The sequence below is a fragment of the Castor canadensis genome, chromosome 11, assembly GCF_047511655.1.
Source record: "Castor canadensis chromosome 11, mCasCan1.hap1v2, whole genome shotgun sequence".
NCBI classification, from domain to species: domain Eukaryota; kingdom Metazoa; phylum Chordata; class Mammalia; order Rodentia; family Castoridae; genus Castor; species Castor canadensis.
In genome coordinates, this window is record NC_133396.1 from 44,518,997 (window position 1) to 44,540,159 (window position 21,163).

The 21,163-nt window shown below is 37.3% G+C and overlaps 1 protein-coding gene across 3 annotated transcripts in view; it reads left to right on the top strand.

The window, feature by feature from the left end:
• Taok1 (TAO kinase 1) overlaps positions 1–21,163 on the top strand; it is a 112,893-nt gene that overhangs the window by 24,355 nt on the left and 67,375 nt on the right. For all 3 annotated transcript variants that reach the window (XM_074046510.1, XM_074046511.1, XM_020159792.2), the window contains one exon: positions 11,387–11,611. In XM_074046510.1, the coding sequence (XP_073902611.1) occupies positions 11,480–11,611 (132 nt within the window). In that variant the 5' untranslated portion in view covers positions 11,387–11,479. The remainder of the gene's footprint in view (positions 1–11,386; positions 11,612–21,163) is intronic.

Here is a 21,163-nt window from a genome sequence, read left to right on the forward strand (position 1 = left end):
ATGGGGGTAAGGGAACACTAGAGAGGTGTTCATGATAAATTGCAAATGGAAATATTAAAATTTGTTTATTTAGAACATTTTTAGATAAATGTCCTGATCATAGAATGATTTTTAAAAAATAATTAGGATTTTCAGCATTAAAAAAACCCATAAAATACATAGTGATAAGTCTCCTTCCTATGTCTCAGCCTCTTGGTTCCCCTCCTGGGAGGCCACAGTGCTTCCATTTTCTAAGAATCCTTCTACTGGTAGTTTATATATGTACAATAAAATTTGTGTATACCACAGAATATGTTTGAAACAATCTGGTTTATTTGTTTAATATTTCTTTAATGGTGGCAACATTTATATTAGTATAGGGTTTTATAGTTTTGGAGTATCCTTTCTTTTCGGTGGGACTGGGGTTTGAACTCAGGGCATCACACTTCAAAGTAGTCACTTTATTGCTTGAGCCACACCTCCAATTCATTTTGCTGGGATTATTTTGGAGATGGGGGTCTCACAAAGTATTTGCCTGTGCTGCCCTTGAGCCTGGATCCTCTGGCTCTCAGTCTCCCAAGTAGCTAGGATTAAGGCATGAGGCATTGGCACCCAGCTCATAGTATACTTTTATATGTATTCTGCCTTGTCTTTCTAACAATGTTGCGCAATAGTAAATTAAAACTTAAAAAAAAATTGAAGATGCAGAAAGAGTGATAAAATCACAAGATGATCATTTTGTAACTTCCTAAAATAACTGATTTAGGTCATTAAGTAAAAAATGTAAAGCCTGTCTCCTTTTTTCTGAAATATGTGATTCTGATGCTAACCATGCCAAGTAGCATCAGAATTGCAGGCTTTAACATGGTCCCCCAAAAGACAGTTCTTACTTTAGATACCAGCTGCAAGTTCCGAGGTCCCAAGTCCACTCATACTTTTGACCAACTGGCTATAATTCTAGAGGGTGATTCTCATGCCTCCCCACCCCTCCGTTTGGTAATTTGTCAGAATGACTCACAGAATCCACGAGAGCACTATACTTACCACACTGTTTTACTATAAAGGATAGTAATTTGTACTGATTGAACTAATGTTCACATAGGACAAGATCTAGGAGAATTCCAGTCATGAATCTTCCATTGCCCTCTACCTGTGATCAGAAAGCTTCACCCCCACCTGAGTTTTAAAGCCAGGGTTTTTTATTTTTAGTGGGACTGGGGTTTGAACTCAGGGTTTCACACTTGCAAAGCAAGTGCTTGCAGAGCTGGCACTCTACTACTGGAGCCACACTTCCAGTCCATTTTGGTCTGTTAATTTTGGAAATGGGGTCTCGCAGACTATTCGTCTGGCCTGGCTTCAAACTTTGATTCTCCAGATGTTAGCCTCCCAAGTAGCTAGGATTATAGACATGAGCCACCAGCACCTGGCAGATGTTCAGAGTTTTTATTGGGGTTTCAGTAATATTGATTTGAAACAACGATTGATTAAATTTTTGCCACAGATCAGCCTCTTAAATTTACAAACAAATTCCTATTGTTTAGACTGTTCTAAGAATTTAAAGTCTCTCTCCCAGGAGCCAGGAAGAAAAAGTCACATTCTGTTTCTCTCTCTCTCTCTCTCTCTCTCTCTCTCTCTCTCTCTCTCTCCCTCTCTCTCTCCCTCTCTCTCTCTCTCTCTCTCTCCCTCTCTCTCTCTCTCTCTGTGTGTGTGTGTGTGTGTGTGTGTATTTATCTCTGGGGATGAATCCAAGGCCTCCTGTATGCTTAGCAAGTGTACTACTACTGAGCTACACCCCAGCTCCAATTACTTTATTGTATAAACTATTATATCCTCCCAATATCCCTCCTCAGAAGTAGACCCTTTTACCAGCTTTTAAACTTATCTTTCCAGAGATAGTTATATATTTTTATCTATCTATATCTATGATTTATGATAGATGTGTCTATACATATATGTATCTGTGATACTAATACTCTTCTCTCTGATAATCTCACTATTCCCTTTTTCTTTTTGCCCTGTGAATTTAGGTTTGTGGCCTTTCCCTTCCCATTTTGAGGAAAAGAAGGGGGATCTTAAAAGTCTTGTCTTTTTTCCAAGTTCACATATTATAATCTGCCATGAATTCTTTCTTGTCCATCCCTCATCTAGAAGATAGTTGATGCCTGTTTTCTGAATTGTTACTGTTCTGTTTCTTTCTCAAGGTATAGATCACTAACATAATGTTATATTGTAGTTACTTGTACTCTTGGTCTATTTCTCATTCAAAATGTTAAGGTTGTGTTGAGGATGTGGCTCAGTGGTAGAGTCCTTTCCTAGCCTACAAAAGGCCCTGGATTTAATTCCTATGAGTATAAGAAAAAAAACCAAGCCCTTAAATTTTAATGTTTATAAGTTATTAAACTCTCTCCTGTACTCCTATGCCCTATAATACTTTGCTTGTGTGGAAACTATAATATTTCTGTAGTTTAAAAAATTATGTCATGTATTATCATTTACTTTTTAAAAATTACTTGTAGCAGTGGTAAGAAGGTAAACTATACAATTGATTAAATTCATGTAGCGCTATTATCTGTTAGACATTAAATTCTGTATTTGACCTGGTGTGGTGGTACATAGCTGCAGTAGCAGTTGTGTAAATTCTATGAAAGTATAGATGTTTATTGTTTTCATTGTAAATTTTATACTTTAGAAGTATTATTTTATATATTAAAGAGTCCACTGAAGTCAGGGCAGGATTCTATAGAGATGCCATGTATAATGAGATAGCTAGAAAGACCTGCCCTGGTTTTCTTTTCTTTTCTTTTTAAAGACAGGATCTCAAGGTCTCAGTGTCTCAGGATTTTGCTATGTAGCCCAGGCTGGCCTCAGACTTGAGATCAGCCTCCCAAGTGCTGGTTTTCTATGTGAGAAGCAGTGGTTAAAAATAAGGTGGAACTGGGAAGGGCTTATTGGGAAGAGCACTTGCCTAATATTAATGAAGCCTAGAGTATGATTGGCAACATGGCAAAAAAAAGGATTATAGAACATAGGACCGAATTGTGGTTTTATTACTAACTGTTTGGCTTTGGTAAATTAATCTTTGTGCCTCAGAATCCCTGTCTATAAAATGGAAACATTAGAAGTGCAGATCTTAGTTAGGTGTGTTGGTACATGCTGGTAACCCCAGTATTAGGTAGGCTGAGGTAGGAGGATCAGGAGCTTGAGCCTAGCCTGGGCTATATTGCAAAACTCTGTCTCAAGACAACAACAACAAGGTGGGTGTCGCTGGCTCATGTCTGTAATCCTAACTATTCAGGAGGTAAAGAACAGGAGGATCGTTGTGCGAAGCCAGCTTCGGCAAATATTTCGCAGGACCCTATCTTGAAAAAACACATTACAAAGAAGGCCTGTTGGAGTAGCTCAAGGTATAGGCCCTGAGTTCAAACCCTAGTTATCCCCCTGCTCCCTCGCAAAAGAAGAACACAAAAAATGCAGGTGTCATAGTATTGGGGATGTAGCTTAGTGGTGGAGTGCTTGCCTAGCATTTGTGAAGCCAGGGTTTGATCCCGGCATCACACACACAAAAACTTACAGATCATATACAGTTATTATGAGGACATGAGTTATTATATATAAAGCATTTGGAAGAGCACCTAGTAATATTGCTACTACGGATACTACTGCTGCCACTAGTAATAATAATAATAGACTCTAAGAAAGTAATTTTACTTCTTGTCTTTAAAATTTTATTTATTTCAACTTCTTCTTATTTAGTGCTGGTATTTGAGCACAAGGCCTCATGCATGCTAAGCATGTACTGTAATCCTGAGCTATATTCCCATCCTTGTCTGTTGTTTCCTTAGTGGAAAGTATAGGATTTACTCCATGATTCCTTTCAGCTCTAAATTTTATTTCTGTGGCCTTGGAGCAGAGTGAAGTTTTAAATTATTATAGATTAATTTTTGTATCTATACAAAAATAGATCATGGGACCTTATCTAAGAAAAAAACCCATCACAAAAAAAGAACTGGTGGCGTGGCTCAACTTGGAGGCTCTGAGTTCAAAGCTTTAGTACTGCCAAAAAAAAAAAAGGTAGCTTGTTACTGGTGGTTCCTAGAGGTAGTCATGCGGCATGTCATATAGTGAAGTACCAGGGTCAGTCAGGAGACAGGGAGCTAGAAGGAAATACGTTAAGAGCCTTTATTGTGGTTTCTGTGGGAAGGAATAGGTGAGACAGGTTAAGCATGTTTAAGTTGGCTATTTTCAGTAATTTTGGTGGAGACTGAGGTGTGGGGCTTTTGAGTTGTGTGGGACCTATCCCTGTAGTGATTAAGGCAGAGGAATATTGGCCTGGTGTGAAAGAGTTAGATGAAGGAGTTTGTTCAGAAGTATGAATTGTTTGGTTTTCATAGGACAGGTATATTCACAGTTGAGTTGTTTGATACTGGTGAAATTGACTAGCCCTGGGACGGTCAATCTCTCCCATCCAGGCTGTAGATACCAGAACAACAAGAAAACAGAAAATAAGAAAATATTCTTAATATAGTTGGTTCAGCTGGGTCTAGTTATCTCCATTCACCTAGTGTTTCCCAGGTATGAAAATGAGCATAAGTAAATGTGTAATTTACACTAAAATTTTTCAAAATAAGTGTTATATCATGTACACAGCAGTATACAATATTTTATTCATCATTTTCTTCACTGCACAATTAATTATGCAGATTCTTTTATATAGATTTTAGCTTTATATAATTCTTTGGAATGTGGTTACACTCATAAGTAAAACAATTTAGTGGGAATGATTAATTTTGATCCTGGGAAAGTGATCACACATTTAAATTAACTTACAGAAGAAATTTTGCCTTATTATTGCTCAGCATAATCCAAGTGATTGAGATGGGTATTATTAATTATCTAGAAAGGAGCTTGTTAGATTTAATTTTTTTTTTTTCTTTGCAGTACTGGTGTTTGAACTTAGGGCCTCACACTTGCTAGGCTGGTGCTCTATAACCTGAACTACTCCACCAGTCCTTTTTTGTGTTGGGTATTTTCGAGATAGGGTCTTTTTGCCCAAACTGCCTTGAACAGGTATCTTCCTGATCTCTGCCTCCTGAGTAGCTAGGATTATAAGCATGAACCCTGGGCACCCAGCCAGATGTAAATTTTTAAATGAAATCTACATTGAGAAAAAATGAATCATGGATTTCCCCCCCCCCCAATACTGGGATTTGAACTCTAATATTTTAAAACAAGCTATATTTTTCTGTTAAATGTGAGAAGTAAAGTTGTATTATTACATCGGCACTTTAATCATTTAAGCCAAAATTCCTCATATAATTTTTTTTTTGTGGTACTGGGATTTGAACTCAGGCCTCCACTTTGAATCACTCTACCACCTCATTTTTGTGATGAGTTTTTTTTTTGAGATAGGGCCTCATGAACTATTTGTCCGGGCTGACTTCAAATCATGATCCTCCTGATCTCTGCCTTCTGAGTAACTAGGATTATAGGTGTGAGTCCTGGTGCCCAGCTGGCCTGGAACTCTTGATCCTGCCTCATCCTCCAGATTGCTGAGATTACAGGTGTGTAATCTTTCTTTTCACTTTTTGATTCTTTTTTTTTCTTTTTTTGGGTAGTACTGGGGTTTGAATTGAGGGCCTTATACTTGTTAGGCAGGCACTCTACCACTTAAGCTATGCCCTAGCCCTTTTTTCTTAGTTAATTTTTAGGTAGGATCTTGCAGTTTTGCCCCAGACCAGCCTTGAACACCATCACACCCAACTTACAGGTTGAGGTGGGTTCTTGTTAACTTTTTTGCCCAGGCTGAACTTGCACTGCAGCCTTCCAGATTTCTACTTCCTGGATAGCTGGGATTATAGATGTGAGACATTGCACCCAACCACTTTTTGATATGTTTAATGATATAAATCATTCACATGGTCTAAGTCAGATTTATTTAAAAAAATGGTACCCTCAGAAATGTAGTTTTTATTCACATCCCACCTACTCTATTTCTTCTCTCTCTGCATATGTAATTACTTTAAATAGATTTTTAGTTATTGCTTCATTGTTTTTCATATATTTTTGTTTCATATTCTCACCTTAAGCAAAAGGTAGCACACTATGTGTACTGTTTTGTACTTTGCATCTCATAAAAATATAACCTGAAAACCAGGCGCCCATGGTCACGCCTGTAATTCTAGCTATTTTAGGAAGCAGAGACCAGGAGGATCGTGGTTCAAAGCCAGCCCAGACAAATAGTCCATGAGACACTATCTCAAAAAAAAAATCCTTCACAGAAAAGGGCTGATGGAGTGGCTCAAGGTGTAGGCCCTGAGTTCAAACCCCAGTATCACCAAAAAAAAAAACCCCCAAATATACATATATACACATATATATATACACATATTTATATGTATATAAATATATATATGTATATATATCCATATCCTGCACACTAGTTCATACCATAATGAAGAGATTTCCTTTCCTTGTTACAACTACATCTCCATTGTATAAGTCTGGTGTTGCCATTAGCCTGAGGACCAATCACATCTGCCCTGATGCCTGATTTTGAATGGCCCCTAGCTAAGAATGTTATTTACATTCTTAAATGGTTGCAAAAATCAAAAGAAGAGTAGTTTGTGTCACAAGAAAATTGTATGAAATTAAGATTTGAGTATCAGTAAATAAGTTTTATAGAACACACTCAAATTTAATTAGATAGTCAATAGATGCTTTTGTGCTACTGTGGCAAAGTTGAGTAGTTTCAGCAGACTGTTGCAAATGTTTTCATCCCTTTATACCACAGGTTGGCTCTACAAATTGTGGTAATGTAATTATAATTTGATACCTATTAATGAGCTACAATATTTTATTCATTTATTTTTATTACCAGTACATATCAATCTTGTCAAAACAAGTAGAGTACTAATGTTATGCTTTTAAAATTCAGTAGAAGCTGGCTCACGCCTGTAATCCTAGCTACTTAGGAGGCAGAGAGCAAGAGGATTAAAGTTAGAAGCCAGCCCCAAGCAAATAGTTCTCAAAACCCTATTTCAAGAATACCCAACACAAAAAGGGCTGGCGGAGTGGCTCAAGTGGTAGAGTACTTGCCTAGCAAGCATGAGGCCCTGAATTCAAACACCAGTACTGCAAAAAAAAAAAAAAAAAAAAAGTTCAGAGTGTGGATCATTTTGTTATCAAATTGGATTGCAAAATTTTTTGTTTATTATACAAAAATTTTTTACAATGACACTAGCTTATGTTTAAGAGAGTATAATATTCCAGACTAAGTGCTATTATAACATTATCACCTAAGAAGCAAGAGCCAGAAAAATTTAAAATAGACTATGCCATTATAGCAGAATTTCTTCAGAAAAAAATAAATATGAAAATGAAGCTGTGCCTAAAACAAGCTTCTGAATAATACATATGTTAGCCAAACAAGGAAAGTAATTTGCCGTGATGAGTAAATTAGATTGTATTTGATTACAACACTGGGAAAAATTTGTACATAGAAAATAAACTTGTTTAAAACAGCCTTTCATTGAGAACTGTTAAAAGAGTTGAGAACATTAGGAGCAGTATCAGTAGTCAATTAAAAAGGAAAAATGATTTTGAATGGATTTTCTTTACTCTTGATAAGTCAAAAGAAGTTTCTTACACTGCTTGCTTATTTATTTGAGGAGTCTGGGCCAACTTTTAAAGACCTGAAGAGTTTGCAGTGGTATAGTTGTAGTGTGGCATTTTTAAAATCTAGAGCTAATATTAAATTATTTTGAGTAAAAATATCTTATTCTTCAACGCTGAATGGCTTTGGATATTTACTTTGGTGCAGACTTGATAATGTTTCTTAGTGCGTTCAACTTATAAGACAAAAGTATCTGACAAGTAATATGAAATTGAATGACAAGTAATATGAAATTGCTTTATATGTTTTATATGCTGTCAAAAGTTAAAACAAAAATTGAGATTGCCATTCTGAGGAAAATTTATAGGATGTGTTTTCTGAGCTCAGACTACAGTTTGCAGCTCTGTTTTTGTCCATTCTCTGGAACTATTTGCCTTTGCAGGCTTTGAACTGAGATTCTCCTGTCTTAGCCTCCACAAGTAATTAGGATTACAGTAGTGAGCCACTGATCACTGGCTGCTGGTATGGTGTTCTTAAAGTGAGATTTTTTTTGGGGGCGAAATGCATTTATGAGTTTACTAGGTGTTCTCAGTAAGACTTGTATTCTTTTGCATTGTTCCTGCTAATGAGAGTATATTTGTCCCTCTACTTCACTGCCAGCATGTGGTGTGATTTTGCCATTCTAAGAGTAAGAAATGAAATCTTAGTATGGTTTTAATTTGTATTCCTCCTACTTTGAATGATGTTGAGTATATTTTCATATCTTTGACGGCTGTTTGCCATTTCTATCTTTGCCTTTTTCTTCTGTGTTTTTAGAAACTATATGTTAGGAATACTGGGGTGTTGTCTTTTTTCTTATCTGTTTTCCAAAACTACATATTAGTAATATTGATCTTTTTGTCATAAATTTTAGCCATTTTCTCCATGTTTATCATTTGTCCTTGTTTTTGATTTATTTTTCCATGGTTCTTCCAAATTTTCTTTTTATTTTTGTGGTACTGGGAATTGAATGCTGGACCTTTGTACATGATAGGCAAGTGTTCTACCACTAAGTTACACTCCAGCCCTAAGTTTTTCTTTTTCTTTTCTTTTTTTTTTTTTTTGGCAGTGTGGGCTTTGAACTCAGGTTTTGTGCTTTCTAGGCAGGTGCTTTACCACTTGAACATGGCCAGCCCTTTTTTGCTTTTATTTTTCAAATAGTCTTGCTTTTTTTGCCCAGGTTGGCCTCATACTGCCATCCTCTCATCTATACCTCCCATGTAGCTGGGATTACAGCTATGCACCACCTCACCCAGCAAGTTTTCTTATTTATATTATTAAATATATCAGTGCGTGTGTGATAAATATATATATCTATATACATGCATATGTCAGTATACACACACACATACACACAGGCAGACATACAAAGTCTTTTTTATTACTGCTGTGGATTTGAATCTTAGGCAAGTTTCTTCATTCTTAGGTTACACAGAAATTTATTTACATTTTTTTCTAGTATTCATTTATTGATTTACTCAGCCTTCTTGTTTTAGTATTAATTTTATTCTTGTGGTGGAAGTAGTTTTGTGTTACCTTTTCGTAGTTGGTAAAGCAAGTGTTCTAATTCCTTCAGTTATTTTTTTATGTGCCAGATTTTCTGGAATTTTATGAATTTCCTCTATTTCTATCAATTTTAATATTTTTGTATATGATGATTATTTTTAGATACTGTGTAAAAGAAGAGAATGAGCTTTTTTTTTTTTTCCTGCAGTGCTGGGGTTTGAACTCAGGGCTTCATGCTTGCTAGGCAGGCACTCTAACATTAGAGCCACTCCATCAGCCCTTTTTTGTGTTTGGTATTTTTGAGAGATAGAGTCTGGGTTGGCTTTTGCTTTGAACCATGATTCTTCTTATCTCTGCCTCCTGAGTAGCTAGGATTATAGGCCTAAACCACCTGCCTACCTGGCTTGAACTATATTCTTTAGTTTAACAAATATTTAATATTAGCTGTAGGAAGTAAGGGGTAGATGGTGGAGAGATGATAAAAATATGAATGAGACACATTGTGCCTTCCTCTCTAGGTTAGTGTATAAGAGAGATAAAGAGTTACAATATAATATTGTAAATACTGGGGAATGTTTTGAGGTATGAAGGAAAGTGACCAATTTTTCCTAATTGGGATAAAATTTTATAAATGTTATAACATTTAATCTAAATCCTCAATTTTTTTTCTTTTCATTCCTTTTTATTTTTTTGAGACAGGGTCTCAAACTCAAGATCCTCCTACCTCTGCCTCCTATTAGACTGAAAAAGGCAGCATAAGGCAGATGACGGGAGATGTTAGATGTTAGAAGGAGGCATGGAGAGATAGGTGAGGAGATGGCTCAATGTCAGCACAGGCATTATTGGGGAGAAGAAACCTGCTGAGGGGTCTTGGGCTACCATCCACTTACAGACTGAGGATAAGTGTAGGAGGTTGGTGGAGAAGTCCCAGGAGGTTGGCTAGGCTAGAAAATCCTCTGTCAGCCCTCGACCCTCCTGAGATAATGGCTTAAGGGTGGGTGGGGAGTTTCTAGTAAATGGCTAAATGTGAACATTTGTTATTCTTTAGTGCTGGGTGGAGAGTTTCCAGTAAGCCACCTGTGAGGGAAGGGATTCTGGTCCTATCATGGCTGTCCTATGTTCACCGTAATACCTCCCTATTGCTGGGATTATAGAAGTATATCACCAGGCCCAGCAAACCTTGAAAGATTTTAAGTGGGAATTTGTTAGGAAGATATGAGAGAAGATGCAAATTGTGAAACTGGTTAGAAAATTTTAACGGTAAAAGAATTCTATTTTTAATGTAATAAGAATACTAAAACTTTACCATACTTGTAGTGTTGGAGAGTGAACCCAGGGTCTCCTTCATGCTAAATAAGCACTCTACCACTGAGCTAAACCCCTAGCTCCCAGATTCTTAAATAAGATCTTAAGTAACATTGATTTAAAAAAATTTTTTTAACAAATTTATTAAATATTAACACTGTGTGTTTGTCAACACTCCATCCCCCTCCAAACTCTGGGTCTTGAGCGTGCTGGACAAGGGCTCTACCACTGAACTCACATCCCCAGCCTTTTAAATATTAACACTTTATATGGAATTTAGTTCACTCCTCTCATTTTAGAATACAAGAAATTAGGGGATTTCCTTTGTTCAGAAGACTTGGGAGAAATGTAATTCATACTCCTTGTTCCAGGGAATTTCTAGAACAGGGAAATTGGTTAAAGTACATGTGGCAGTCTTGGGTGTATATTAGAAATGGAACACAAATTAACAATTTGTACCTCTTTATTGTAGTGTAGTATAACTTTAGGGAGGTACAAAAGATATTTAAATGTGTTTTGTATACTTGGAAAGAAGTTTTCTAACAACAATTAAAATTGGTTATTTAATAAAAAATGAGACCTGCTTAGAGGTCATATAAAGGGCATAAGAAGAATTGGATGAAGCTTTTTTCCCTTAGAAGTCTAATGAAATCAGTTCTTAAGTTTTTTTCCTCAGTTGGGATCCTCTCGTCTCACCGCCCAAGTAGCTGGGATTATAAGCTTGTGCTACCTTGCCCTGTGTAGAATTTTTTTTTAAAAAGTGCTATAGGTGACTGTGGTGAGTCAAGCTTAAGAACTAATGAAATAGTAAACCACGCTGCATTTTCAGTGAATTTCTAGATCTGACATAATTTTGTGACTACTGTCAGTAAATGATCTTTATACTAATTATTCTTAGCAGCTTTTAAGTTTCCTGACTTTTTTTCTTTTCTTATTTTTCTACAGTAGTTTATGCCAATGTGGCTTCATTTATACAGATGAACCAAGGATTGGGATAGCAGTATAAAATTAGAATCGGACAGCTGACTGCCCAGCAGGATGCCATCAACTAACAGAGCTGGCAGTCTAAAGGACCCGGAGATTGCAGAGCTCTTCTTCAAAGAAGATCCAGAAAAGCTCTTCACAGATCTGAGAGAAATTGGCCATGGAAGCTTTGGAGCAGTGTATTTTGTAAGTGTTAAAGGCTCGATTCAGTGTTGTTGAGTAAAAAACAATAATATGAAGAGAGAGAGTATTTGCTGAGTAGAAAAACAAACTCCTACTGTACTCTCATAACATGCTTCTTATACCAGATGTCTCCAAAAAGTCATATCTGTAACAGAAAGGATACAAATATATCTCTTCACATAGATCAAGAGATACATAGATTGTAGACTGCAACCATGCCTAGTGCAGGAGCTTCCATTCCCATGGAATTGGGGCAGTGCCACTCTCTTGGCATGTGGATATGTTTGCCTTCCTGGGAGGCCCTGAACGTAGTCCTTTCGGGTTTTTATGGAGGCTTCATTACATTTTAATGATTGATTAAATCATTGGCCATTGGTGATTAACTCCAAGGCTAGCCTCTTTCCTTTCCCTCTGAGCACATGGTTGGTTCTCCTGAGAACCAGTCCCATCATCCTGTGGTTATCCAGGGACTTTCCAAAAACTACCTTATTTAAGTAAGCTAAGGTATGGCTGGAAGCGGCTTGTTTTAAATGACAAACAACTTTTATGATATAGCTGTTCTAGGGCTGCTTCTGAAACCAAAGACAAGAGGCCAAATTATTTTAACACAAGATAGAGTTGAGGGAGATCAAAATATCCCACCCTAAATTTAGTTCATTGGCATGCTTTGAGTTGGTTATTCAGAGAAAATGCATACTTTTGTAGACAGTGGAATAACTGTGAAAAGCTATCCTTTTATGAAAAGAAATATACACCATCTGTATTAGTCAACAGTGCACATAGGCAAAGGCTTTTCACTTTGATAGGCTAGAGGTGAGATATAAGCTCAGTGGTAGAACACTTGCCTAGTAGTACATGGCCAGGCCTTGGGTTTTTATCCCTCGCATCACACACATACATAACACACACAGAGACACACAGAGACACACACACACACACAGAGAGAGAGAGAGAGAGAGAGAGAGAGGGGGGGGAGAGAGAGAGAGAGAGAGAAATCTGATACACCTGTCTACTTAAGAAAGATCTTTTCACAGGAATGAAAGATTGGAGTTCTGACACCTGAACCAGATTATAGATGACTATTACTTAGGAGATTATTTGCTTAATAGTAATTGTTTATCTTCCTGCCCTTGACCTCCCATAGTTAGCTATCACTACCTCCAGCAACCTCAAGCCCCCTGTTTCTTTCTATAAAATCAAAGTGCTATTTAAGGTTCAAACATCTGGATTTTCTTTTGAGTCTTCCTGCTTTGTATATGGCTCCTGTATTTTTGCACATTAATAAATTTGTATGCTCCCCCTTTTCTCTATTGCCAGTTCATTTGGAATACATTCCAAGAACCACAGGGGATGCCTAAAACTGAAGATAACATTGAACCTTGCAATTTAATGATTTTTCTATCTTAATGAAATTGGAGGTTTGAACCCAAGGCCCAAACTTCTGAGATTCTATATGCCAGGTCTGGCCACCCGCCCTTAAATGTCAAATAAAGAGGTATGGTGAAGACAGATAAAGGAGGTTTATTACACGGCTCAGGACATGCCGTGGGAAGAGGCAGAGTAAGCACTCAGCTCATGTTTAGCCATCTTTGGGGTATAGGCATAAATTATAGGTTTAAATAGGCAAAAACTTAGGAACAGGGGATAAAAGGTATGCATAATTAAGCAGTTCGGTCATACATATGGTCTGGTTGGTCATTATCTCAGTCTTTGTTCTGGGGGAGGTTCCGGAGTTGTTATCTGGAAAAAGGCAGGTGATGCATCCAAAAGTACGTCTACTGTTGGGTGTAGTTTCTTTACCCTGCCATGAAGATGTTACCTGTCTTTCCTGGAATCCAATGTGATTGCAAAGTGACTGTAAAGAGAATGGCTTAGAGCAAAGACAGATATAAAACGGAGGCAGGGATGTCAAGTTTCTCCTGTTTTTAGTTAATTCATGGCCCTAAGAAGGAATCAGTGCTTTTCAGAAAATTCAGTTTGAGCACCTCTGTCATTAACACCTATCATACACTGTGGCCATGACTTTTGCAGTTTGAGATGTGACAGCAAATCTAGCACAAATTTCATTTTCCTTGTTTATAATCTCATGAATAGGCAATTCATTCTTACTGTAGGTCTTAGCAATGTCACCATTTTTTTCCCTCCCTTATTAAGTCTGGGATGGTGGTATATATTTGTAATCCTAACTGCTCAGGAGGCAGAGATCTGGAAGATAGTGGTTTGAAGCTATCCAGGGCTTGAAGCCATCCAGGGCAAAGAATTAGCAAGACCCTATCTCAACCAATAAGCCAGGTATAGTTTGTAGCTATAATCCCTGCTATGTGGGAGGTGGTAGGTAGGAAGTTCACCCTCCAAATTGACCTGGGCAAAAATTCAAGACCCTATGCAAAAAAATAACTAAAACAAAAGGGATGATGGTGTGGTTTAAGTAGTAGAATATGAGGCTAGCTGCTTACAAGCAGGAGGCTCTGAGTTCAAACACCAGTATTGCCAAAAGAAGAAAAAAAGTTCAAAAGTTTTATTGTCACATTTTTACTTAAAGGGAGCTCTGTATGACTTCTCATTGGCATATCAGAATTGCTGGCATCACTTCTCTTATGCTTTGGTGCAATTATTTAGTAAATTGATCATTACTTGAACATAAGTGCTGACAGTTCAATTGGTAACCAGGATGACTCTTGTGAGAAATATGCTCACCTGTCCAGACTCAAAGAATGGACTCAGAGACATGTGAAGTACAGTGAAAGCGAGACTTAGTGGTGATCTTGCAAGATCGGGTGCCTGGTGAGCAGAGACACCCAAAGTGGTTACAATAAGCATTATATTGTCTAGTGTGTAAGTCCCTCCCCTGGTTCCTCAGTGGTACTATGGGGTATATGTTCTTTTCCATAGATCATCTAAATTTCCTATTGAGTTATTTTAAAATATGCCTTTCTTGGGATTGGTCAAATTTTAGAAGTGGGCTTGAAGTGATACCCATCTCCCTTTGTGGTGGGAAGGCTCCCTGTGATACACGCTTTCTTTTAGTACACAGTTTTTACCCATTTTCCCCTCCCAGTTTAAGTTCCCTTTCCAGTTGGCCTTCCCTCAACATCTTCAACGTGATATGCAAGCAAGTGGCCAGGGTTAAATGCCTTGCCTTGAAAGTGAACCACCAGTGATTTTATTTCTAACACTACTAAGTCACTTATGGGTGGGTAGAGTATGCAATATGGATATGTAACTTGAGTTCTAGGCCACAGGTGCAACTCCAGGGCTTCCAACATATTGGGTCTGGCCACTTGTTCCTGTATTCCAAATAAAGAGATGAGTAGTGGTGAAGGGCAGAGGAATGAGATTTATTACACAGCCCTGAGCATGCTGTAGGAAGAGGCAAAGTGAGCATTTTAGCTCACCTTCGAGGTACAGACATGGGCTTTATGTTTAAATAGAAGAAGAATTGGGGCAGGGGAGATAGGTATGAACAGTCCCAGGAAATGTGTGGCCTGGTTTATCATTATGTCAGTTCTGGTTTTGTAAGGGGTTCTGGAGAAGTTATCAAGGTTTGTTATGCTGTTATCATTTGAAGGGAACAATCTGGTTCTCATGAGATATTACTCCTATTCCAGAGTGGAGCCTCATCATTGTAGGTAATTGTCCTTATTTGGATGAGGGGGAAAAAGAGGGTGCTATGTAACAGGTGCTTCAAGAGGTGTATTACAGTGTGGTCCAAGTAGGAGCAGCAGCCTGTGTATACCATGGGATCAAGTGCAGGAAGTCCTTCAGAAATGGGAGAAAAATATACGTGATGACATGAGTTTCAGGCTTGCAGTAAACTTCATATGGTCCTGGAAAGAACCTCTAATAGTCAATAGTAAGATTGGCTGATCTTGAGTAATCCAGGAGGTCACTGTGGGGAATAAAGAGGAGCAGTTTGATGTTCTATGGAGTATTTTCCAACTTGGCAACAGTATATTGGATAAAGAGATGATTCACGTTCTGGGCAGGATGAAGCATGCTACTAAGAACAGCAGACAGTTTAAAACTTTCAGAGAAAGCTTCTCTTTAGGAGAGAGACAGGATCACTAGAAATCAGAAATTGTATTGTTGGCCATACTGTAAGATACTGTTTTTAGAGCTCAAATAAGTTCCTGTTTTCAGTTTTGAGTATGTATCTAGGAGTGGAATTGCAGATTCTTATGGCAGGTCTGTGTTTAATATGTTGAAGAACTGTCAAATTGTGCCATAGCAGCTATCATTTCCATTCCCATCAACATCTGAGTGTTTCAGTTTCCATTGTCACATTTGTGACAATGCCTATTATTTGATTATAGCCATCCTAGTAGGTGTGAGATGGTATCTTATTGTGGTTTTGATTTGCACTTAGTAAATGATGATGTTGGACATCTTTCCATGTGGCATTTGTATTCTTTGGAGAAATATTTATTCAAGTCCTTTTGCTCATTTGTAAACTTGGGTTCTCTGTCTCCTTCTCTCCCTCCCTTCCCCCTTCCCTATCCCCCCCTCCTCCCCATACTGGTTTGAACTCAGGGCCTTGTACTTGCTAGGTAGGTGCTCTATCACTTAGCAATGCCCCCAGCCCTTTTTGCTTTAGTCATTTGGTGATACGACTAAACGACTGAGATCAGTCTGGACCACAATCTTCCCATTTCTGATTCCAGCCTAGCTGGGATGATAGGCACTCTACTACTGAGTTAATCCCCAACTCCTATTTTACAGTTTTAAGGGTGCAAATGTTTCATCCCCATTAGTTTCTAAATAGAATTACTTTTTTATTTCTGTGGTACTGAGTTTGAACTCAGGATCTTACATTTGCAAGCAGGAACTCTACCTCTTTTTGCTTTAATTTTTCATACAGGGATTCACATTTTTGCCTTGGTCAGGCCTCAGACCTCAGACCAGACCACAGTCCTGTTTAAGCCTCCTGTGTAGCTGGAATTACAGTAGTGTACCATAATACATGGCTTGTTTGTTGAGATGGGTTCTCCCTAATTCTTTGCCTGGGCTGGCCTTAAACTGTGATTCTCTAGATCTCCACCTCTCAAGAAGCTGGGATTATAGGTGTGCCCCATGCCAGGCCCTTAAATAGAATTACTTTCTAAAATTTCCTTTTCAAATTGTTCGTTGGTGCTATATATAAGCGCAGCTCATTTTTGTGTATTAAGTTGTACCTACAAGTTTGCTGAATTTATTTGTTCTGATATCTTGCTTCTGGATCCTGTGAAATTTTTCTATAGAGGAGCATATCATCTGCAAAATGGAGATAGTTTTACATTTTTTTTCCTTTTGCAGTTTGGATGAATTTGATTTGTTTTTCCTGGCCTAATTGTTTTTGTGAGAACTTCGAGTATAGTATTGAGTGGCAATGGTAAATGTGAGCATCTTCTTCCTGATGTTAGGGCTCCTAGTCTTTTACCATTGAGTGTGACATTAGTGCTGGATTATTCGTTACTGCACTGTATCATGTTAAGGAAGTTTCTTTTATACTTAGTTGGTTTTTTTAAATCATGAGAAGTTGTTGAATTCTGTTAAAGCATTTTTTTCTATGGCAAGATGTTGATGTTGGGCTGGTGGGCATGGCTTAAGTGGTAGAATGCTTAGCTCAAGCCCCTTCAGACCACAGTACTGCTCCCTTTCCCTGAAAAAACAGAAGATGATCGTGGTTTTTCCTTTGTTCTAATAATTTGGCATATTATATTGATTGATTTTTTTTTTATGTTGAACCATCCTTGCATTTCTTGGATAAATCTCATTTCATTATTCTTTTAATATACTGTTGGTTTTTGTTTGCTAGTATGGTGTTGCTCATTTTTTATTCTATATTCATAAGAGGTAGTGATCTGTAATTTTTTGTGACATCTTTATCTGGTGCTGTTTATCATGGCAATATGGGTGTGTTCCTTTTTTTTTTTTTTAGAAGAGTTTGTGAAGGATTGGTGTCAATTCTTTGTATGTTTGGAAGAACTATTCACCAGGGAAGCCATTTAGTACCGGACTTTTCTTTCTTGGGAGGTTTTTGATACTCTCTCTCTCTCTCTCTCTCTTTTTGTAGAAGTGGAGTTTAAACTCAGGGCTTCACACTTGCAAAGCAGACTTTAGCCATACCTCCAACTACATTTTTTGCTTTGGTTGTTTTAGAGATGTGGTCTCTGGAAACTATTTGCCCAGGCTGGCCTTGAACCTTGATCCTCCTGATCTCAGCCTCCCAAATAGCTAGGATTATAGGCATAAGTCACTGGCCACTCAGTTCAGATTCAGTTTCTTTACTGGTTATAGATCTGTTGAGATTTTCTCTTTTCTTGAGTTTGTCTTGGGTTTCTAAGAATTTGTTATCTAATTCATAGCCATATAATTGTTAATGTGGTATCATATCCTTTTTGTTTCAGTATATCCCCACTTTTTTCTGATTTTAGTTATTTGCACCATCTCTTCTTTATTGTCATTGTAGCTAACTATCTGTGTTTTCTTTTGCTCTTTAACCTTAATTTTATTTTGAGATTTTCAGTAAAAGACCCTTAGTAAAGTTGGCTTATTCATGTAAGGGTATATTATTGTCATCCTTAACTTTAAAAATAGGAAAACTGAAAAGAACTATTATTCCTAATTAGTTTCCCTTCAGATAACCACTGGTGACATTTCATTTTTATCATTTCAGCCTTTGATAATAATATGTATATATCTAAGGTGACCTGCAATCCCGGTTTTAGCAGGGAAAAGCCCCATATCTTTGGACACCCCTCAGTCTAGGGCAAACGAGTAGGTTGTAGTTAGATATTTTAACTTCTCTCCCTCTTTTCTGCTATCAAAAATAATGTGATATGCACATATGAATAATAAAAGAAAAATGAAAAAATGTGATGAACCTCATTATATTTCCTTTTTATAGGTACTTTTGTCAATTTTGAGGGAAATAGAAGAAAAGGAAAATAAGACAATGTGAAATAGCCTAGAAAATAATGAAAAAAATACTAAACAGGAAACTCCAATTAATAAAAACTGCAACACTGCTAGGCATGGTGGCTTATACTGTAATCCCAGCACTTTAGAAACTGAGGCAGGAGGATCGCAAATTCAAAGCCAGTGGGACTACTTAATAAGATCCTGTCTCCAAAAAAGAAAAAAAAAAAGAGGCCTGGTGTGGTGACTCATGAGGGGGAGATAGGAGATCATGGTTCAAGGCCAGCTCAGGCAAAAGTTAGTAAGACTTTATCTCAAAGAACAAGCTAGATGTGGTGGTACCTGCCTTTGGTCCCAACTATATAGGAGGTGTATGTAGGAGTATCATAGTCCCAGGCTGGCCTGGGCAAAACGTTCAAGACCCTATCTGAAAAAAAAAAAATAAAAAAAAAATAAAGCAAGAAAAGTTGAAAGCATGGTTCAAGTGGAAGAGTACTTGTCTAGCAAGTACAAGGCCCTGGGTTCAAAATCCCAGTGCCACTAAAAACAGAACAAACAAGCTACAACACAGTTATTAAAGGCCTGTTACACTAGTGTCCAAGTAGGCAAAGAGAAGCTTTAAACATAATAGATCCAGAAATAATAAAAATATTAATGTAAAGAAACTTTTTTGGGGGTATTTTATGATGTATGCTTATACTTATGCATATAGATCGACAGAGAAAGAAGTGTAAGGAGTTGGCTGGCAAGTCCAAAATTTGCAGAGGCTAGTGATCTGGTGATCCAGAGAAGAGTTGGTAGTTTGAGTCAGAAGATGATGTGTTGCCAGAATTCTTTCTGCTCTGGAGGTCATTTGTTTTTTTAAGGCCTTGGTTAATGGATAAGGCCCCTGTACTATGAAGGGCAATTTGTTTACTTAGTCTGCTGATTTAAGTCCCATTCAAAAAATACCTTCACAGACATCTAGAACAGTATTTGACCATCTGAGTATCATGGCCTAGCCGAGTTGAACATAAAGAATAACCAATATTGTTATATGTTGTATGATAGTTTCTCTATTCTTGTGTTAATGGAAACTGGACTATTAATGTTTTTTGGCTATTAGGTATAAAGTTGCTCTGAATATTTTTGTACAGTTCTCTTTGTGGACTTAAGTTTCATTTTTCTGTAGTAAATACTGCAGATGGAATTGTTGAATTATAAAGCAGGTATACGTTTACTTCTATAACCAATTACCACACTTTTTTCATCAAGACATAGCAACTTTATATTTCTATCTGCAGTGCTGAGAATTCAGACACTTTGATAGCTCCTGATTTTGGTCTCTGTCTCCTTAGCCTGACTTCCTCCTTGGATTTGAATTTTCCTTTAGTTCAGGGATGAAGCTGGGATAAATTTGGAACTTACTTTGTTTATTATTCTTCTCTCAAAGATTTTAAGCTCTAAAGTGGTGCCTGCATTTGTTGTTCTCCAGTAATTTTATATGCTTCTTTTACATATATTGCCTTTTTTGTAGTTTTGGCTTCAGAAATAGTCTAACACAAATATCACGGCAAGAATTAGAAGTGAAATTTTCCTTGGTTGATGTTTGATATTATTTGTATTTGTATGGGCTTTTCATGTAGCCTTCTGTAAAGGTACTTTTTTTGGGGGTGGGGGGATTGAATTTCAGTAGGCCTTCTGTCTTCTTATACTTAACTATATGATCCGTTGAGGGAGATGTCCTTTTATCAGAGACTAAGTTAAGTTTAATACTGGAAAAAGTATCAGTGAATTAAAAATTTTAAGACAAAATATATAAAGTTGCATTATCCGAAATCAGAGCTTTGCCAGTAATCTTCAGTTGACAAAATTTATCTGAAGTGGATATGTCTGAAGCAAAGGTGTGGTGGAAACTAAGGATACAGTGAGAGAAAGATAAGAAAGACAGCAAGGGCTCTTGAAGGGCCTTCTGTATTATAATAAGTTTGAGCTTTACTTTGAAGTTTTGAGGAAACCACTGAAGTAGAACAGAAATACTGTATTTCCATTTTCATTCTTGGGGAAAATGAGATCAAAGAAGCGATGCTAATTAATTTAGGAGCAAAATGCTGAGAGCTTAGTTTAGTGGCAGTGAGGGCAGAGAGGTGAGTATATATTTTAGAATTAAAGTTTAAATCAATCAAATCAAGAACACTTATTTTTTTTGACAAGATAAGGTGGTATGTGTGGTAGTACCTTATCCATGGAGCACAATTGCTGGAGAGGGGAAGAGTGAGTGACTTTCTAGTGCTTACACCTTCTTATACAATAGTTGCTGATATTATCCTATTCAGGGTGAATTATTTCAGAGAGTTGCAGTTGGGAGAGAAAGTCTCCCAGTCTTCATAGTCCCAGAAATAAAGTTGTGAAAGACCAGCAAAAGCAAATTGTTTTAAGCCAGGTATAGGAGCTGGCTTAGGGAGACCTGGCACAATGGATGATCCTGAACTAGAAAAAAATTCCTATAAAGGACTTTACTGAGATAATTGATAGAATTTTAATAAGGACTGTGTATGCACTGAATAATAGAGTTATACCAATGCCTAATTTCCAAATGTGATAATTTGTACTGTGGTTACTCGAGACTTTTTGTTCTCAGGAGATACATTAAAAAGTGTTTCAGGAAGAAGAACATAT